At 31.3% G+C, this 18638-nt stretch overlaps 1 protein-coding gene across 2 annotated transcripts in view; it reads right to left on the reverse strand.

Moving 5' to 3' along the window:
* ninaB (neither inactivation nor afterpotential B) overlaps positions 1 to 18638 on the reverse strand; it is a 67852-nt gene that overhangs the window by 11195 nt on the left and 38019 nt on the right. Inside the window, exons 9-10 of one of the 2 annotated variants that reach the window (XM_072532872.1) lie at positions 6960 to 7136; positions 1741 to 1969 (exon numbers count right to left, since the gene is read on the reverse strand). The exons of the other annotated variant lie outside the window; for it this stretch is intronic. Coding sequence (XP_072388973.1) covers positions 1741 to 1969; positions 6960 to 7136 — 406 coding nt within the window. The remainder of the gene's footprint in view (positions 1 to 1740; positions 1970 to 6959; positions 7137 to 18638) is intronic. 2 annotated transcript variants of the gene reach the window in all.

The raw sequence follows: 18638 nt of genomic DNA on the forward strand, positions 1-18638 counted from the left end.
GATGCATATGGAACAATTTATGTAAAAAATGTATGCGACTTCCTACATCAGTCGACGAATGGGAACAGATAGCAAGTGGATTTAACAAAAAAGCAAATTTTCCCCACTGTCTCGGAGCTGTCGACGGAAACATATCGGACTTAAAAAACTACTAAATAGCGGTTCACTGCATATAAATTACAAGGATTTTGTTTCCGTCATATTATTAACGATCGTAGACTCCGACTAACGCTTTGTATACTTCAGTGTCGGATCTTATGGAAAAGAATGCGATCCATCAATATTCAAGGAGACAACATTTTAGAAAATGATGCTAGACGGCAGTCTACAAATACCAGCATCATGCCCATTAACAAGAGACTCAGAAACGAGAGTTCCTTATGTGGTCATTGGAGACGAAGGTTTCGGATTACACGAAAATTTACTAAGTAAAAATAAGCGAATATTCAACTATCGTTTGACTAGAGCTAGGAGATACGTTGTATGTGCCTTCGGTATCTTAGCTAATAAGTGGAGAATATTCCATCGGCCTCTAGACATCGACAAAACAAAAGCTGTATAGACTGTTAAGGCATGTACTTATTCTACATAACTTTTAAGAGACAAGGAGGACTCAAACAGTGATAATAACGTATCTGAAGAATTTAGTTACGAAAACCTAACCCATGAAGTAAGAACACGAAGTGGTAATACTGCCAATTTAGTTCGAACAGAATTCGTGAACTATTTCATGTCCGAAGCTGGATCAATTCCATGGCAGGATGAAGCTATTTAGAATGTAATTAAATAATAAAACAGACATTTACCGAACTCTTGTATTTGTTCCATAGCCTCAAAATCTTCCATTAAAATAACGCATATTTCGCGCTAACCTGCAATACTTGCAGTATTATTGTCTTTGTATTTATCCAGCGTCTTGTCCCAAACGACTGGCCTATCTTTCACCAAACTAATTAATATTTCCTTGTCTATTAACTTTTCCCACTGCTTGGTTGACATGGTTGATCTGGATTATAATAATTATTACACACAATGCACGCGCGCGTCCACTATGAATTTACAATAGAAAATACGAGTCAAAACCTGTCGCATCACTCCACAAACCATACTGTATGGTTTGTGCATCACTCCCTTTCCTACACCCCGCACACACCGCCCGCCACGGACAGAGTATCTATCCGTTAAAATTCTACGTATCCGTATATTTTTAAATGTTCCGTCGTCCAGTATTCGACGACAAAACGGAATGTCATTTTTTAGCGGAACGACATTTTTTACTGTATACGGAATACTGTGCCATGTGTGAAGTCGCTCATATACCTACATACGCCATCGACGAAAAAACACGTACACGATAAAACGGAGACATGTGTGAATGGGCCGTTACCTTAACTTTCATGCAAATCACTTCTACCAGTGGTCATTTTAAGGTTTTTGTAAGGTCTTTAAAGAGGTTTCTATAAGTTTTCTATGAAAAACTTACCGTTTTCCGCTTATTCAACAGCATATGTTTGTATTTGATAAATAAAGAGTCTACTTTCGAACATATATAACATTGTTAATATTAAGTTTACGGTAATAATAAAAAACAAATCTCTGTGTTTTATAAGCATCAGTTTATATCCAAACAGTTTTCCTGATAAAATCTAAATTTTTCAAGAAACTTTCAAATACGTATAGAATAAAAATAATACTTATATAAGTATTAAAATTGTTTAAATGTCAGACTAAAGAACTTACCAAGATATTTTTCGTAATGTATTCTGGGAGTCTCGCAGCCCAAATCACAAAGTTTTTCTGGCTTAACAAATATATTTCCATCGGACATATAATACGCTTCGGCTTTTGTATTTTTTATCCCAATTAAATTAGTGGTTTTACCTGTATTTAAGTTGGGGTTCAGAGGCAAAACAAATCTTCCCGGTCTGCCCCTGAACATTTTTGCGTAATCTGAGTTTGTTTGCATTGACTGCAAATATGAACGTTAATTAGAAGAATTGTAGTAAAATATAATGGTAATAGTTATGTATTTCTTACTGTAAAGCTCCATATTAAAAAAAAATGTTTTTACTCAAAATTAACTACTCCAGTAACGTGCCGCAAAAAAATCTTTACAATATACAATCTGGAAATACATTGTTTTAATAATAACATGAGGTACATGAATAGTGAAATGAATTTGAAGGTAATAAAAAAGACATAATGTGTTACAATTCTTGCAACGAACAAAACATAAGTATCAAGACAACTCTTTCATATTTGTAGCTTTTTCAGGATTCATACTAATAATAAAACCGTGGACTAAAAAGTCTTGTTCCTCTTTATAAGCAATTCTGCTTGTTCAATGGCAGAATAATACCTATTTTTTGTTTGTTTATGTATCCTCTTCCTTTGTTAAATTTTTTGATGATTTCGTCCATGGTCAAATTGAAGAGCATGAGCAATAATTGAATCATTCATTTAAAAATCAATTTATAGATACAATAAGTGACAAGATACACCTTTATAAAAAATGGCAAGAGCACTTCAACATATACAAGCCCTACTTTATACATCGGCAATACCATCAAGAAATATATACTCGGTCTTTGATAAATTTTTGTCAATTGTCAATTTATTGACAGATATTCTTTTTATTTTTTACTCTTAATCAAATGTCTGTATTTTGTTAGTTATTTTTCATGCAGTCATGACTAGAACCGAATTGATCGAGAGTAGTGAATCGATTGAAGAACCGCTATTTCGTGACGCCTTCTTGTGGCGCTAGTACCGTGACGGTTGTAAGTTTCGCTTCAAAAACTGAGGAGCAACTTTTTAACCAGGACCTTTGCGATGCCTCGTTATCTTAAGGAATTCCAATTTCAAAAGTGAACAATGTCACTTCTACCTCATTTTTGCAGAAATATCGTAAATTTAACATTTCTGATAAAATTTCCTTAAGAGAAAAATATATCGAGATTTACTACGATGAGACTATATGAAAAATTCGAAAAATTCTTGCCGATAACTTAATTCATCTTATAGTCGATGAGAGTACTGATCACGGGGACGCTATATGGCGCATAAAGCTTATTGAATTCCTCTCCTCAGAGTGTACAGTAGGGTAGACCGGGTACAATTGAAACAGTGTACAATTGAAACAGCCGCCATATTGGTAGTATTCTGTGATTAAAAACGCGCGCGCTTGTAGCAAACGCAGCGCCTCTAGGAGCCCGAGCCCGGTGTCTCTATCAGTCAGCCATTGATTGTCGTTTGCATTATATGCGTACATTCTCGTTAGCGTGATTTACCGTTACCGAATTAAACTTTTGCACTGAACAACAAAAGGTGACGCAACATATCGGAACGTAAGTATGCAGCTTCGACTATTTTTGTAGTTAAATTGGCATTTCTTCTTTAGGGAGGCCAGTTTAAATTATTACTATTGTCCTAGAGTGAAAAGATATTTAAGTGTTTACGAAAAAATGTCTCGTGGGGACGATTGAAACAAATAGTATAGGGGACGATTGAAACATGTTTCAATTGTCCCCAGAGTAGTCTTTTATCTTATTTATTATTGTACGTTGTAGTAGAGTATCCAGTGGTTAACACTTTAGGGGCGTTATTAATACCCCCCTCAAATTCATGTGAGATAACGTAGATTAAATTGTAGAAAAAATTGTCAACGTAGTTTGTGCACGAGCCCTATTAACTGTTGGGTTTGTTTTAGGATGCCACGAGTACGAGGCAGAAAAACGGAAAGGGGTTTAAAACCCGTTTTGGTTTATGAAGAAGCCTATAAAGAGGTTACTGAAATAACTTGTCCATAAGATCAGCTGCAGCTAAATTTGATCTACACTACGTGTCATTAAGTAGATTTATCAAAAAAAAAGAAAAAAGCAATTGAGCAAGGATTCGTTACTCCAGTCACAATGGGTTATCATTGCGTGAGACGAGTATTTGACATAGACCAGGAAAAAAGCATTGCTGGATACATATTCAAAGCGGCACATATATTTTACGGGTTACCGCCTAAAGAAATTCGGAAATTGGCCTTTCAATTGGCCGTGAAATATTCGTTGAATATGCCTGATACCTGGAGACAAAATGCTATGGCAGGAGAAGATTGGTTCTCTGGATTTATGAAACGCAATCCAGAACTTTCAATCCGCTGCGCTCAAGCCATAAGTCTTTCCAGAGCAACCAGTTTCAATGTAACGAACGTAAAACTTTTTTATGATAACCTGGCTAATGGATAAGTACAAATTTGAACCAAAAGAGATATATATATATATATATATATATATATATATATATATATATATATATATATATATATATATATATATATATATATATATATATATATAATATTGATGAAACGGGGGTAACGACGGTTCAAAAACCTAGTAAAGTTGTTGCCGAAAAGGGGACAAGACAGGTGGAAGCACTTACATCCAGAGAGAGGGGACCATCGGTAACAGTATACCGCCCATTTTTATTTTTCCACGAAAAAGATACAAGGATCACTTAGTCCGTGACGGTCCAGTGGGGTGTATTGGAGTTGGAAACGCGAGCGGGTGGATGCAAGAGGAAGAGTTCTTGGTATACCTTAATCATTTTCAAAAGCATACTAACGCTTCAACCGAAAATAAAGTATTGCTTTTACTATATAACCACCAGTCGCACATAAGTATACGCTGCTTGGATTTCTGTAAAACAAATGGCATTGTCGTCTTGTCATTTCCCCCGCACTGTTCGCATAAGTTGCAACCTCTGGATCGTTCTATCTACCGTCCCTTCAAAAAGGCTTTCAATTCAAGTTGCGATTCTTGGATGAGAAATAATCCAGGAAAAACGATGACAATTTACGACATACCCAGCATAGCTAAATTATCTCTACCGTTGGCCCTCACGCAATCAAATATTATAGTTGGATTTGCTTGCACAGGCATATATCCCTTTAACAGAGACATATTTACGGAACTAGATTTTGCACCTTCATATGTCACGGATAGACCAGCTCTTAAAAACACGACACCATATGCCACTGACGTTCTTCAAGAAGCACCTAGTGAAGATCCTCTACATACTTGTTGATGTATCTGATACCTGAAGAGCTGATATCTTGCCAACATCACCACAAAATCACACACCGCCAGCGTGTCCAAGCACTTGCATTGCTCAAGCATCGCAGGTTGTATTTTCACCAGAAGCAGTTAGACCGTTGCCGAAAGCGCTCCCTAGAAAAACAATTGGCAAACGAAAAGTGAGAAAGTCTGCAGTTTATACAGATACGCCGGAGAAAAATGCTATCCAAGAGGAATATGACGCAAAAAAGAAAAAACAGGTTAAGAAAAAAGTGACTGAGTTAAACGACGAATCAAATACAACTTTTAGAAAATACAAGAAAACCAAACAATGCCAGAACAATCAGCAACAGAGTGATAGCGACGAAGAGGATGATTGCTATTGTCTGGTTTGCTTGGAAGCATATCGTAGTAGTCGCCCTGGAGAGAAATGGGTGCAGTGCACTGAGTGTCGTCATTGGTCCCATGAAGAGTGTACTCGCCAAGAACTATACGTATGCCACAATTGCCTTTCAGAATAAAAAATATTTTATATTGTATGTTCTTCACTAGAATAAACACTATTTTTCTATGTCTTAGTGCTGTTTCAATTGTCCCAGGTATCTGTTTCATTCGTCCCTGCCACGGGGACAATTGAAACAACTTGACAAGTTCAAGTTTTTATTTAATATCTTATTAATGACATTATATAGACAAAATATAATGATATATATGGAAACACAATAGGATACGCTTTTTATAACTAATTTCGTAATTTAGAAATTTGCGATAGATGCGGAGAAAAAAAATCAAAATGCAGAAATGTTTCAATTGTCCCCGGTCTACCCTACCTACCAAATATTTTAAGACCATGAAATTGTTAAAAGATATTCCTTCAATATAACTTAGCAGACCTCAAGGCGTTGATTCAGGTAGGCGTTTGGTTTTATCAAGTTTTACTTAAGAAGAGAATAAGTAGTAATCGATTGATATAGCACATTTGAGAATATTTTACACAACTGTTATGAAATAAAAGAGTTTGTTTTACAAAATTTTTCATTTATACAGGGTTGTGAATTTCGCGAGAAATATAACATGGTTCACTGCATTTTTGGAGAGAGAGAGAGAGAGAGAGAGAGAGAGAGAGAGAGAGAGAGAGCGTCACAAATACTTAAGTTCGCGACTTGAGACCAACTACGATTCTTTTTTTGGTTTAGCATAATTCACGCATGATTTTATCTAAGGGTCTAACATAGTGTCGCCAATGTCTTTATAAATCAACCAGCTTTTTGTAGGTAAGAAGTACAGTCAGTCCCATAAGATTCAAACCAATATTGACGACAAACGAAGAAATAAATATTGTGGAGGATGAGGTAAAGGAAGCATTAAGAAAATTAAAAAATCACTGGGAGAGGACAGAATACCGAACGAAATCCTAAAGTACGGAGGACCTGATCCGACCAAACAACTAATCCAAAAAATATTAGAACTAAACAGAATATCTGTAACAAAGAGTGTCTTGGGAAAATCGTTACTTCTCTGGTCTAAGAGAAAATCCACAGAATTGAAAAAGAGAAAAAAATCGTGAGTACGATTAAAAAAACAAAACTTGAATGTCTATTCCACATATTGAGACACGATAAGCACCGACTACTTCAATTGGTTACCCAGGAAAAAATAAACATCAGACGCGGGCCGGGCAGGAGAATACACTCGTGGCTCCAAAATCTGCGGAAGTGGTTTGGGCTCGTATCGGTCGAACTATTTAGAAGTGTCGTAAGCAAGATCACAATTGCCATGTTAATTCGCAGCGGACAGGACATCTGAAGGAGAAGAACCTACATAACGTAAAACGGTCATATAAAATTAAAGAGATAATATGTGTATGTTAATAAAAGCAATATTACAAACCTTCATTGTTTCAATGTACATGCAATCCAGCATAGCAGGGTCATTATACATACAAATGTCCAAAACTAAATAATTTTCAAACTCATATTGGTTAATTATATGCAGATAAAAAAACGATTTAGCCAAATAGGTCTTATATACTTTGTTGGTGGATCTGGATATAATGGATATTCTTGTCTAAAACATTTAATCAATTATAATATAGATGCTTTTGTCGATTATAATTAATATCTAACATTAACATCTAACATAACTAATATGCGCTGTCATTAAGAAACTGCCTTCTTTCGTGGGATAAAAATATCAGGTAATGGAAAAGATCACAACCCAAGATTAATTTACTTTTATAGTACCTAACTATAAAAAATATAAATTTCTCAGCTTGAAACCATTCTCATTTTCGCAACTTCAGCTTTGAACTCTCGGACGATCAAGATAAGAGAGATAAAGAGAGATTGAACCTGCGGCGCATCCGGGGGGGGGGGGGGTGGGGTTAACCCCCCAGGGCATATAAAGCAAAAAATATTAGGAAAATGTAATTTGTCTTACACGCACAATACAAAAAATCCAAAAGGCTTTAATAATTCAATTATTATTTTAAATATGTAGAATACAATAATTATTGTATAAATACACAATTTTTGCTATTACATTATAATAGCAAAAAATTATATTAGACTATAAAAAAAGATAATATTAGGCTCATGATAAGAGTAGACAGAATGGGTCTGTTGAGAATAGCATGCGCCTACAGGACTGTATCTGGGACGACCTTGTGGACTATCACGGCTTGTGTTCCTCTGCATGTATTAGCAGTAAAAAGAAGACATCTCTAAGAGAGAAGAGAGCATTTGACAACAGCCGTAAAAACGAAAGGGAAAGATCAATGGAAAGATTGCAAGAAGAGTGGAACAACACGGAAGTTGTTGAACAGTGAACCAAGATGCTGATCCCGAGCCTAAGGGACTGGGAAGATTGTCCGTTTTAGGACGTATCTTCGTAGGTTCAGAAAGACAGATACAGATGTCTATTCTGAGAATATTCCGACACTGTTACTCACAAAATGCTGGGGTGTAATAGATGTAAAGTGGAGAGAAACAGAATGTATAGAGAAATAGGTATGAACCCTGTGACTGTGAGAGAGATGATCGTGAAGATGACGGGAAGTAAGATGGAATAGTGTTCACAATTACATCCGAACAGTAATTAAAAAGAAAGAAGAAGAAAAAACCAACCGGAACAACGACAGAGCTAAGATCTAGATAAGAGAAGTGAGTGTTCCAAAGAGCCTTACAGCGGCCATCCCACTTTTGGTGTACGGTACGTGCGACAGTCAACTTTAGTATTTTAAATTAAACTAAAGCCCAAATTTTAAGCACTCAAAATGGAGGTAGCATAAAAAAATTTCGGTGCCCAACCAAACCCCCCCCTCCAGGAAAATTCTAGATGCGCCACTGGATTGAACTAACATTAAGCGAAGCAAAGAAAGTCAAAAAAAACTTTAAGCCAAATCAGCGTGATACTTCTTATTAATAACTAATATTAACAATATTATAATATTTACTATTATAAAAGTAATAGTAAATATGATAATCAAGTATGGAACAGAAAAACTATTTTAACGCCAAATCGTATTTCATTTGTTAAAAACTGCAAGAAATCAAAAATAAATATTAGATGAGTAGTCCAAAGCGGCCACTTAATGAATGGTCACTTCAGTATATAAAAAAGGAAATAAAAAATACAAAACTATAGTATTAGTCTTATATACCTATTTCAGTTGTCAGAGACGAAAATGTCACTGAACCTGTAAAAATCACACGAACAAGCTGAATTTTGCTGATTATGTCAATTTTTGGACCCCAAAAAGATGCAAAAAAGTTTGCCACTCCTAATCTCGGGCTTTCCCCTAAAAACCCCCTTGTAAAGGTGCAGTCTATCTTATGCGATTGTCGCATGCGTTCGACTCAAGCAGTAGAGGCAAGCGATTAAAGCACTGGTTGGGCAGCATGGTACAATGAATACACAAGGTATGATACATAATGTTCCAAAATCGGTTCGCTTTCGCGCATGACGTAGTCAAGATCGCTTATTCCCGCAACATTTGAATGTAGTTGTATAGGAAAGACTTTTAATTTTAAGTTTTTTTATATAATTTGGCTAATTTAATTACAGTAATTATAAAGAGATGATAAAATTATGTTATTATAATATTTATCCTTTATAAAACATAGATATCCTTTATAAGACAAGTTTTATCTATCTTTTATTACACGTAGGTACAGGTTAATTAACTTATACTCCAGAGTTCGATATTTCAGATGTTTAAAAAGATACAGAAAAGTGGTAATGGAGGTACACAAAATTTGTACGTATATATACCTACTGAACTAAACACAAAATCAAAATAAATAATGACAAAGTCAACTTTATTTATATCGAATGAGCTAGCTGGCCATCGAATATGAGTGTAGTGAGGGCACACAATATTGCACAACATTTAAAATGACATTTTTGTAATATTCACACATAAAATTATCTTGGTATTGTTTATAATAATGATAACATTGTATATTTTAATAATGATAACATGATTTAACAAAGAAAAATATGTTATTTTGGAAGATGCTAAATTGATTTCCTCCGAAACAGTTCTTATTGCAAATTGCATAGCAGGCTGAGATTAATTTCTTACTTGACAAATCGATATGAAAAAACCATTAAGGTTTCATGACTAATAATTAATAAAAATAAAGATTTAGACTTACGTCGTTGACCTAGAAGTAGTAAGAAGCTGCTCAACATACTTTTTGGACTCTCTGTGTTCGCCTCCTTGTACGCGTTTCTTTTGGTTGGTTAAAAGGGTAGCCGATGTTGATTTAGGCAAATAAAGACTAGGTACTGCCTCAGGTTTGAGTTTTAGACCCTTTTTAGAAACGTAATTTAAAAGTTCTTGTTGTAGATTTCTTTGGTAATCTTCAGTTTTAACATGTGTATAACAAATTCTTGCAGTATTACAATGAAAATTATCCTATCTACAACAAGATATAATCCACAGTTTTCTGGTCACGCTATCTTTAGGAAATGTATGAAACCTAAAGATTTTATCTTCATTGTCACTATTGCAACAAGCAACTGCACAGCGTACTTTGAAAAAGGTACAAAACCAGATATACAATGGCAAATAACTACTATATACTATACAGTATAAATAAATAGTAAATATAAGGTTGAATGCTCGAATAAATGAACTTTGATCAGATAAAAGGCATATATCGAGCACAGTTTAATTAAATCTTGCCCTGGCAAGATTTAATTAAACTGTGCTCGATATATGCCTTTTATCTGATCAAAGTTTAAATAAATAGTAACTAAACACCATTTGTATAAAGACACATATATAAGCATATATCAAAATTATTTTTCTATTATAAAATAGATGACTCAGTCAGTATTAAGATACTTTAAAATATATTTATTATCTCATAACTTGCAATTTGCAATAGTCACCATTGATAACCGATATTATTGTTGAACTTTTGTTTTTATACAAGCTTTCTGTCTTGCCGGTGTAAAGTCGTCTGAAGTCGATATTTATTGTGTTTTGCGTTTGAACTAATTTGTGTCTTATTTTCATATTATTATATTGTTTGATAAGTAAATTTTGCATATAATAATCGGTAGGTTATAGTAATGTGTATATTTTTTATTTTACTAAATTTCATTATAACTCATCTAAAAAACCATATTGAATTGTAAAACAGATTTTTCTCTATTGTACTCTATTTTGTTTTTATTTCAGTAAAACTGCTTTTAAGTGAGTGACAGTGAATCAGAATAAGCAAATCTACTACTATTTACCTATTCACAGTATTTCCTCTGCAGAAAATTTTTAAATTTCAAGGGATTTGCATACAAAAAGAGTACTTATATTATTACTATATGTATGAAAACAAAAATAAATATTTTGCCTGAATCTCTAAGAGAAGTAAAGGTTTTACGCTACTGAAAATATATTTTTTATTCAATTATAACCAAAACAAAACATTTAAAAAAAAATTAGATCACTTTTTAACCATAATTTCAAAATTAATGTGTACGTTAAGCTGTAATAATGGGTTCGAGGTGGTTCAGGCGATCTTAACTACGTCACACTCCTGGGCCAGCTGTCAAATGTCATACGCAATATCATACCTTGTGTATTCATTGTACCATGGTTGGGCAGTCTTTCTTAAGGAATGCACATATTGCAGGATTTAATCGGTGTGTCGACGACACGATTTATCTCGCAATATAAGCGACAGCGTTTTTTCATGTCATGAACACATTGCTGCGATTAGTCGCTTGAATTGAACCGACGACTACAGCATAGTCTGCAATGGATTCTTCAGAATCAGAGGAAGATTTGATCTTGCTGGTTGCTAAATATATATTACAATTAAAGATTGTCTTATTATATATTCACTAGGTATCTGGAAACATATCAAATATCTGTTTTCATATAAGGGGTAAGTCTTAATATCTATTAATATTTTTTAAAGAAAAGAAAAATTGGTACTCATAAGATAAAATTGGAAAGACAACGAAAAGGGAAATTTCATACGTTAATGCCACAACTTCGATCTGACCAAAATCAGTTTTATAAATACTTCAGAATGAAAATTACTTGTTTTGATGAAATTTTAAACTTAATAAGGGAAGATATTTCTAAGCGTCATAGCAATTTTCGTGAACCTATTTCAGCGGAAGAAAGACTAGCCATTATTTTGAGGTAAATCAATCATCACTCATTGTATTTTTAGTAGACGACGCCATGAGTAAGAGAGGCCTAAACGATAGAGAATGGAACAACTGAGAGAGATGGAAACGGTTGAGCGAGGGAAGGCAGTGAATACTGTAGAATCCCTAAATATATATATATATATATATATATATATATATATATATATATATATATATATATAAAATAAAGTTTTATTTTGAGGTTGCAGTCATTAATAGGGCAGGAAAGTAAAACTCTTTGTTTTTAAATCAAGCTTTCGCAAAATTTATTTGCTTCTTCAGGATATGTTAAAATATGGTATAGGTATATATAGAGTCTTACTTACATAACTGTATAATTTTTAAAATAAGTTAAGTTTTAATGTTTTGCAAATTTGAAAATTTAATGGATTAACCTCATGTTGTAAGTTTTTTTACTAGTTTTATACAATGCTATTTAGTTCTAATTTCGTTGTATTTACTGATACCATATTTTAACATATCCTGAAGAAGCAAATAAATTTTGCGAAAGCTTGATTTAAAAACAAAGAGTTTTACTTTCCTGCCCTATTAATGACTGCAACCTCAAAATAAAACTTTATTTTACATAACGTGTCAGTCAATAATACCTAACTACTTTATATATATATATATATATATATATATATATATATATATATATATATATATATATATATATATATATATATAGTAAACTCTTAAATATTGGGGAAATCTGCAAGAAAGACTCTAATGAGTATCAATTGTTTCGCCGAACGTTTTCGCCAAAGAGAATTAATTTGGCTTCTTTTGGGCTGAAAGAGAATAAATTATAATTAGCTACCATATATTATCTATTAAAACATTATTGATCATACCGTAACTTAGAATTGTAGAGTTAGAATATTAAAAAACTTTGCTAGTAACATAGTGGTGTTTTTTTTGTTACTATGTGCAAAAAAAAGGTTTGAAATGTATGGTAGCTTTGAACTTAACACGCAAAGGTTTACCCAAGGTTAATCGAAAAACCCAATGTAACTACATTTAAAAGGAGGTAATTCTTTGAATTGTCGGCAATAACTAAATTTTTGATTTTTAGAAAGTTTAAAAGTGAGGTTCTGTTTTAGCCAGAACGCATGCGTTGACAAATTCAAGTAGTTCTTATGAATCTTTATGTCGTTAAGGTTCATTGGTAAAAACGAATGAAATTAAATCCCAGTATAGGGAAATATTATTTTGATTTCCTCTATTTAATTATATTCTATTGTTCATGTATTATTATATCTTATTGAGATGTATCTAAGAAAAGCAAGGGAATGTTATCTTTTTTAGTTAATGAAAATTAATTATAAAGGTAGGTTAGTTGTTAATGGATATATCAGTCAAGTTAGTTATCTGTGATGTTGTATTGTTCTTGGTATCTGATTTAAGTAAGAAGTGGTATATATCGCTTAGATTCTTAATGTCACTCTTAACATTAATGGAGAAATCGGTAAGGAAAATATAAGACATTTCAATGAACTCTCTTTTAGATTTATTGTTCTCACGGTGGAGAATTGTAGTGTTCGTATAGTCCATGAGATGACCAGTGGAATGGACATGTTTGGCTAATGCACAACGGTCAGGGTGAAGTCGAGAATCACTTTTGTGTAGTGTAATACGTGATTTCAATAATTGAGATGTTTGACCGATGTAGGAATTGTTGCAAGAGAGACATGGAATGTTGTAGACAATGTTACTAAGTAGCAGTACTTAGTTTAGAGTTTACTATTTAACTTATCTGCAAAGATTAAATTTATTTTCTATATATATATATATATATATATATATATATATTGTTATGATGTTTTGTTTGTGTATAGTTTTATGAGCAATGAGTGTTTTTAAATAACATAATAGGGTTTTTATCGCGGTTCTCAAAAAATTAGTTTGTAAGTACTTTTTGAAATTATCTTTATTATAATTATTATGAAACACACATATATATCTAATATAGACAATGTAAATTTAAAACAAACTATCTTTAAATTGAAATTCTTATGACACTAATTAAATTATATTAACAAAATTTGGTACCTTTTTGTCACTGAATGCCTAAATGAAACTGTTTTCCAAAATAAAGATTTTAATCACCACTCAATGTCTTCGTTGTCAGCCTCGGTTATCCTTCTTTTTGTGAACTTGCATTGCCAAATACACCACAATGTTTTAATTATCAGCTTCCACCATTTTAAAATATTTTTCTTCTTAATAGCATTTATAAATCGGTAAAATATTCTTCTTTTTTACTGCTTTTTTGTTTATTCTTCTTTATAATAATCTTTTTTTCTCTTCCAATCTCCAATCACCATATACATAATATAATTTTTAATCTCCAACTAATACTCTCTTAATACTATTTTTTAATCTTCATCTAATATACTTTCCAACTACTGAATCACTGATTACTGACTATCTTGAATACTGCATTAATGACTATTGAATACTGTACTAATACCCTAATACTGACCGACTGCATACTGTCTTTTCAATACTAATACCCTAATACTGACTATACTGACTGACCGACTGACTGTTTTGAATCCAAATCACATCGTATTTATATCATTTCAATGTTCACGAATATTCTTGAAAGAAAAAATCTTCGAATCCTTCTAATACATAGACACTACAATGTTCGCGAACATTCTACTCCGAACAAAGGTTAAATTATTTCTATTGACATCTTATTTTAGAGTTCTAGATAATTCTTTACTCTTCTATCGAGAATTTTATGGAAATTTACACTTTTCAGAATGTAAACTTATATATAAATTAAACATCTTAAGTCCGTGTCAGACGGTCAAATATTTGATCAAACTAGTTTGACCAAACCAAAAAATTGACAGCATATGACGTCACATCCTGAGTTTGATCAAATCCTCTAAAAATAGAGGATCTTCTATTTTCAAGGTCAGTTTGACCAAACTTTAATTTTGATTGGTCGAAAAATATCTAAAGTCAAATGACAATCAGCAGTTAGACATAACGTATTTAAATTAATTTTTTTTTGGTTGACAGTGTGTGGTTTATTTGTCTTCCTATTTTGTTATGAAATATAAATAAAAATTTAAAATATCTTGAAGCCAGGAACAAGTTTCTACATAATTGATTTATACCGAGAAAGAAGCTGTTTATATAATGTCAAACATCCATATTATTATAAAAATCCTTTTACCCTATTTATTTTCTTTGTGTATAAGAAAAATTAGAATCGTAAATTAAACCCAAGTAACTAATAAAATAAGCAAAAAAGACAATTAATTTCCTTGACATAGTACGTCAATTTGATCAAATTTGAATGATCGTGTGACAGATAGATTTTTAAAATTTGAACAAACTGTAATTATGACGTCATTACGTCAGTTTGCTCAAACTAATTTGATCCAATATTTGACCGTCTGACACGGACTTTAACTTAATAAATAACACTATTTTAAACCCACAACCAAATTTACTTCAGTGTATATTTGGTTGCCTATAAAGATGGCTTACTCAAATATATTTATAATATCATAATTATGAAAATAACCAAATACATTGCAAAATAAAAAACTTTAAACTTATTATTATGCTAATTTCTTAAGAATGCCCTCATATAAATACTTTTTATAATATTCTCTAGTATATAACTTATAAATTATTTCTTTAATCACTATTTAAGTTCATTCTAGATTACCTTCGTTTCTCCTATATTTAATATTATCTATATATATATATATATATATATATATATATATATATATATATATATATATAATATATATATATATATATATATATATAATATATATATATATATATATATATATATATATATATATATATATATATATATATATATATATATATATATATATTATATATATATATATATATATATATATATATATATATATATATATATATATATATATATATATATATATATATATATATATATATATATACATATTGTGATGATGTTTTGATCGTGTATAGTTTTATGAGCAATGAGTGTTTTTAAATAATATATATATATATATATATATATATACATATATATATATATATATATATATATATATATATATATATATATATATATATATATATATATATATATATATATAGTTCAGCTCAACAGGCCTCAAAGGCCCAAGGCTTCAACGGTTTTCTTCCAGTTCTCTCTATCTTGTGCTAAGTTTTTCCAATCTTGTACCCGCAGCGACTTCAGATCTTCTTTTGCCGACTCCAGCCATTTTCTTCGGAGGCGGCCTCTTTTTCTTTTTGTACCAGCCTCCGTGTTTATTAATTCATTGGGAACTCTTCATATATATATATATATATATATATATATATATATATATATATATATATATATATATACATATATATATATATATATATATATATATACAGTATACTCCCTCTATAACAAACACGGTTATTACGAGGTTTCGCTTATAACGACGTACATTAGATGTCCCGTGAAATTTCTATTGAACTATAACCCTCTATAGCGAGGTAAATTTGCTTATAACGAGAGAAAATAAGATTGAAAAACGTGTTTTTTACGTTTTGGCCCGGCCGTAGCTATAAATAAATACCCTTTTTAACTGCGGGCCGCCCGCAATAAACTTCTTACAATTTATGATTCTTAGTCGGAAATGTAAAATTTATGATTCATAAGTGTCATTGTAGGGGATTGACAATTCACATCTAATAATATGGATCCTAATAGACAAGATGTGAAAGTGTTTTAAAGGTTGTCAGAAACTTTATCCAAGGACAAAACGCAAATGAAGAAGCATAAAACTGTTTCACATCTTTAGAAAATATGATAGATAGAATACTGGACAATTTAAAGCTTGAAAATACGCTTTATACATATTTACAGAATACAGATTTTTTGTTTTAACGTATATCATTGACAATAAAAGTAAACAACTCTTTTTTGTTTTAATACATTTCATTGACAGTAAAAGTAAACAACTTTGTTTTAAAAACGCCATTCAAACAATATTTATTAGCATCTTATATTGCTCCGAATGGCTTCACTATAGAAAGTTAATGTTTTAGAAAACTACATATTCATATGTATGCATAGTATTATTGTTGTTGGATATAACGAGATCCGCTTATAACGAGGTAATTAGTCTGCCATTTCAGTTCTCGTTATAGAGGGAGTCTACTGTATATATATATATATATATATATATATATATATATATATATATATTTATTAGCATCTTATATATATACATCTTAGCAAACAATATTTATTAGCATCTTATATTGCTCCGAATGGCTTCACTATAGAAAGTTAATGTTTTAGAAAACTACATATTCATATGTATGCATAGTATTATTGTTGTTGGATATAACGAGATCCGCTTATAACGAGGTAATTAGTCTGCCATTTCAGTTCTCGTTATAGAGGGAGTCTACTGTATATATATATATATATATATATATATATATATATATATATATATATATATATATATATATATATATATATATTAGAAATGATTATTTCGACCAAAAAATAATTTATAAATAAGTTCGAATTATCGGGTAAAGTGGTCTGTAATGAAAATTTTTCGTTTTCCTTAATTACTCAATATTTCGCCATTTATTTAACAGCTTTTAAATAAATGGCGAAATATTGAGTAATTAAGAAAAACGAAAGATTTTCATTACAGACCACTTTACCCGATAATTCGAACTTATATATATATATATATATATATATATATATATATATATATATATATATATATATATATATATATATATATATATATATATATATATATATATATATATATATATATATATATATATATATATATATATATAGGGTTTTTATCGTGGTTCTCAAAGAATTAGTTTGTAAGCACTTTTTGAAATTATCTTTATTATAACTATTATGAAATACACATATTATATCTAATATAGACAATGTAAATTTAAAACTAACTATCTTTAAATTGAAATTCTTATGACACTAATTAACTTATAAAACACAAAATTTGGTACCTTTCTGTCGTTCAACATTATAAAGATATAAAGGAGTATACACTTGTAAAAAGGTGGCTGCCAAAGTCGGAAATGATTGTTCGCAATCTGCACTAGTGGTACTTGGATTAGGTTCAAGTGGAATGGTTCCTTGGTCTGGCGAAATAAGTGGACTTTGATAGAAGTTCGAATCAGAGCTGCAACTAATGAAAGTTGATGGTTGAGAACTCTGGTGTAGTTGAAGTATCTGCTCTTCATAGTGCATTACCTCTTGCTGTGCAATTATTTGGACAATTTGTAGTTTGGTTTCAGCCTGACGTTTTCCACAAAATTGTTTTACCAAGCCTGCATATGATAGAAACAATAAATGTGTTGAGTCTTTTACTGTTTTTTTTCTGCTTTCAAAATAAGTAATAACAGAGTCAACTGAAGTTGTAGGTTTTATATTTTGTACACTTAGCATTTTCAAGTAGAGAACAATTTGTTAACTATTTTAATACTTGAAATGTAAATAAAAACTCTAAATATTAATAATTAAAGTAAATATATAAAAATAATTATTTAATAGAATAATTAAAGTGAATAAAAACTCTTAAATTAAAATACTTACGAGATTCTTTCATCTCTTGGCCAATTTCATCCCATACTTTATCCTTCTTTCTGATGTTTTTATAATCCTTGTGTGACATATCATAAACTATTGGATATTTTTTTACCAATTCTATTATTTTCTCTGTTAGAACCATTCTAAATTCGCATCGCAACGATATCGACTATCGACCGAGAAAAAACGCAGCCGGCTGCGTTAACAAAATATAACGCAGTCGCAGTACTAACGTTGTGCTGCGAGTAGAGAAGTGACGATATAACAGGAAC

The sequence above is a fragment of the Diabrotica undecimpunctata genome, chromosome 5, assembly GCF_040954645.1.
Source record: "Diabrotica undecimpunctata isolate CICGRU chromosome 5, icDiaUnde3, whole genome shotgun sequence".
Classification (NCBI taxonomy): domain Eukaryota; kingdom Metazoa; phylum Arthropoda; class Insecta; order Coleoptera; family Chrysomelidae; genus Diabrotica; species Diabrotica undecimpunctata.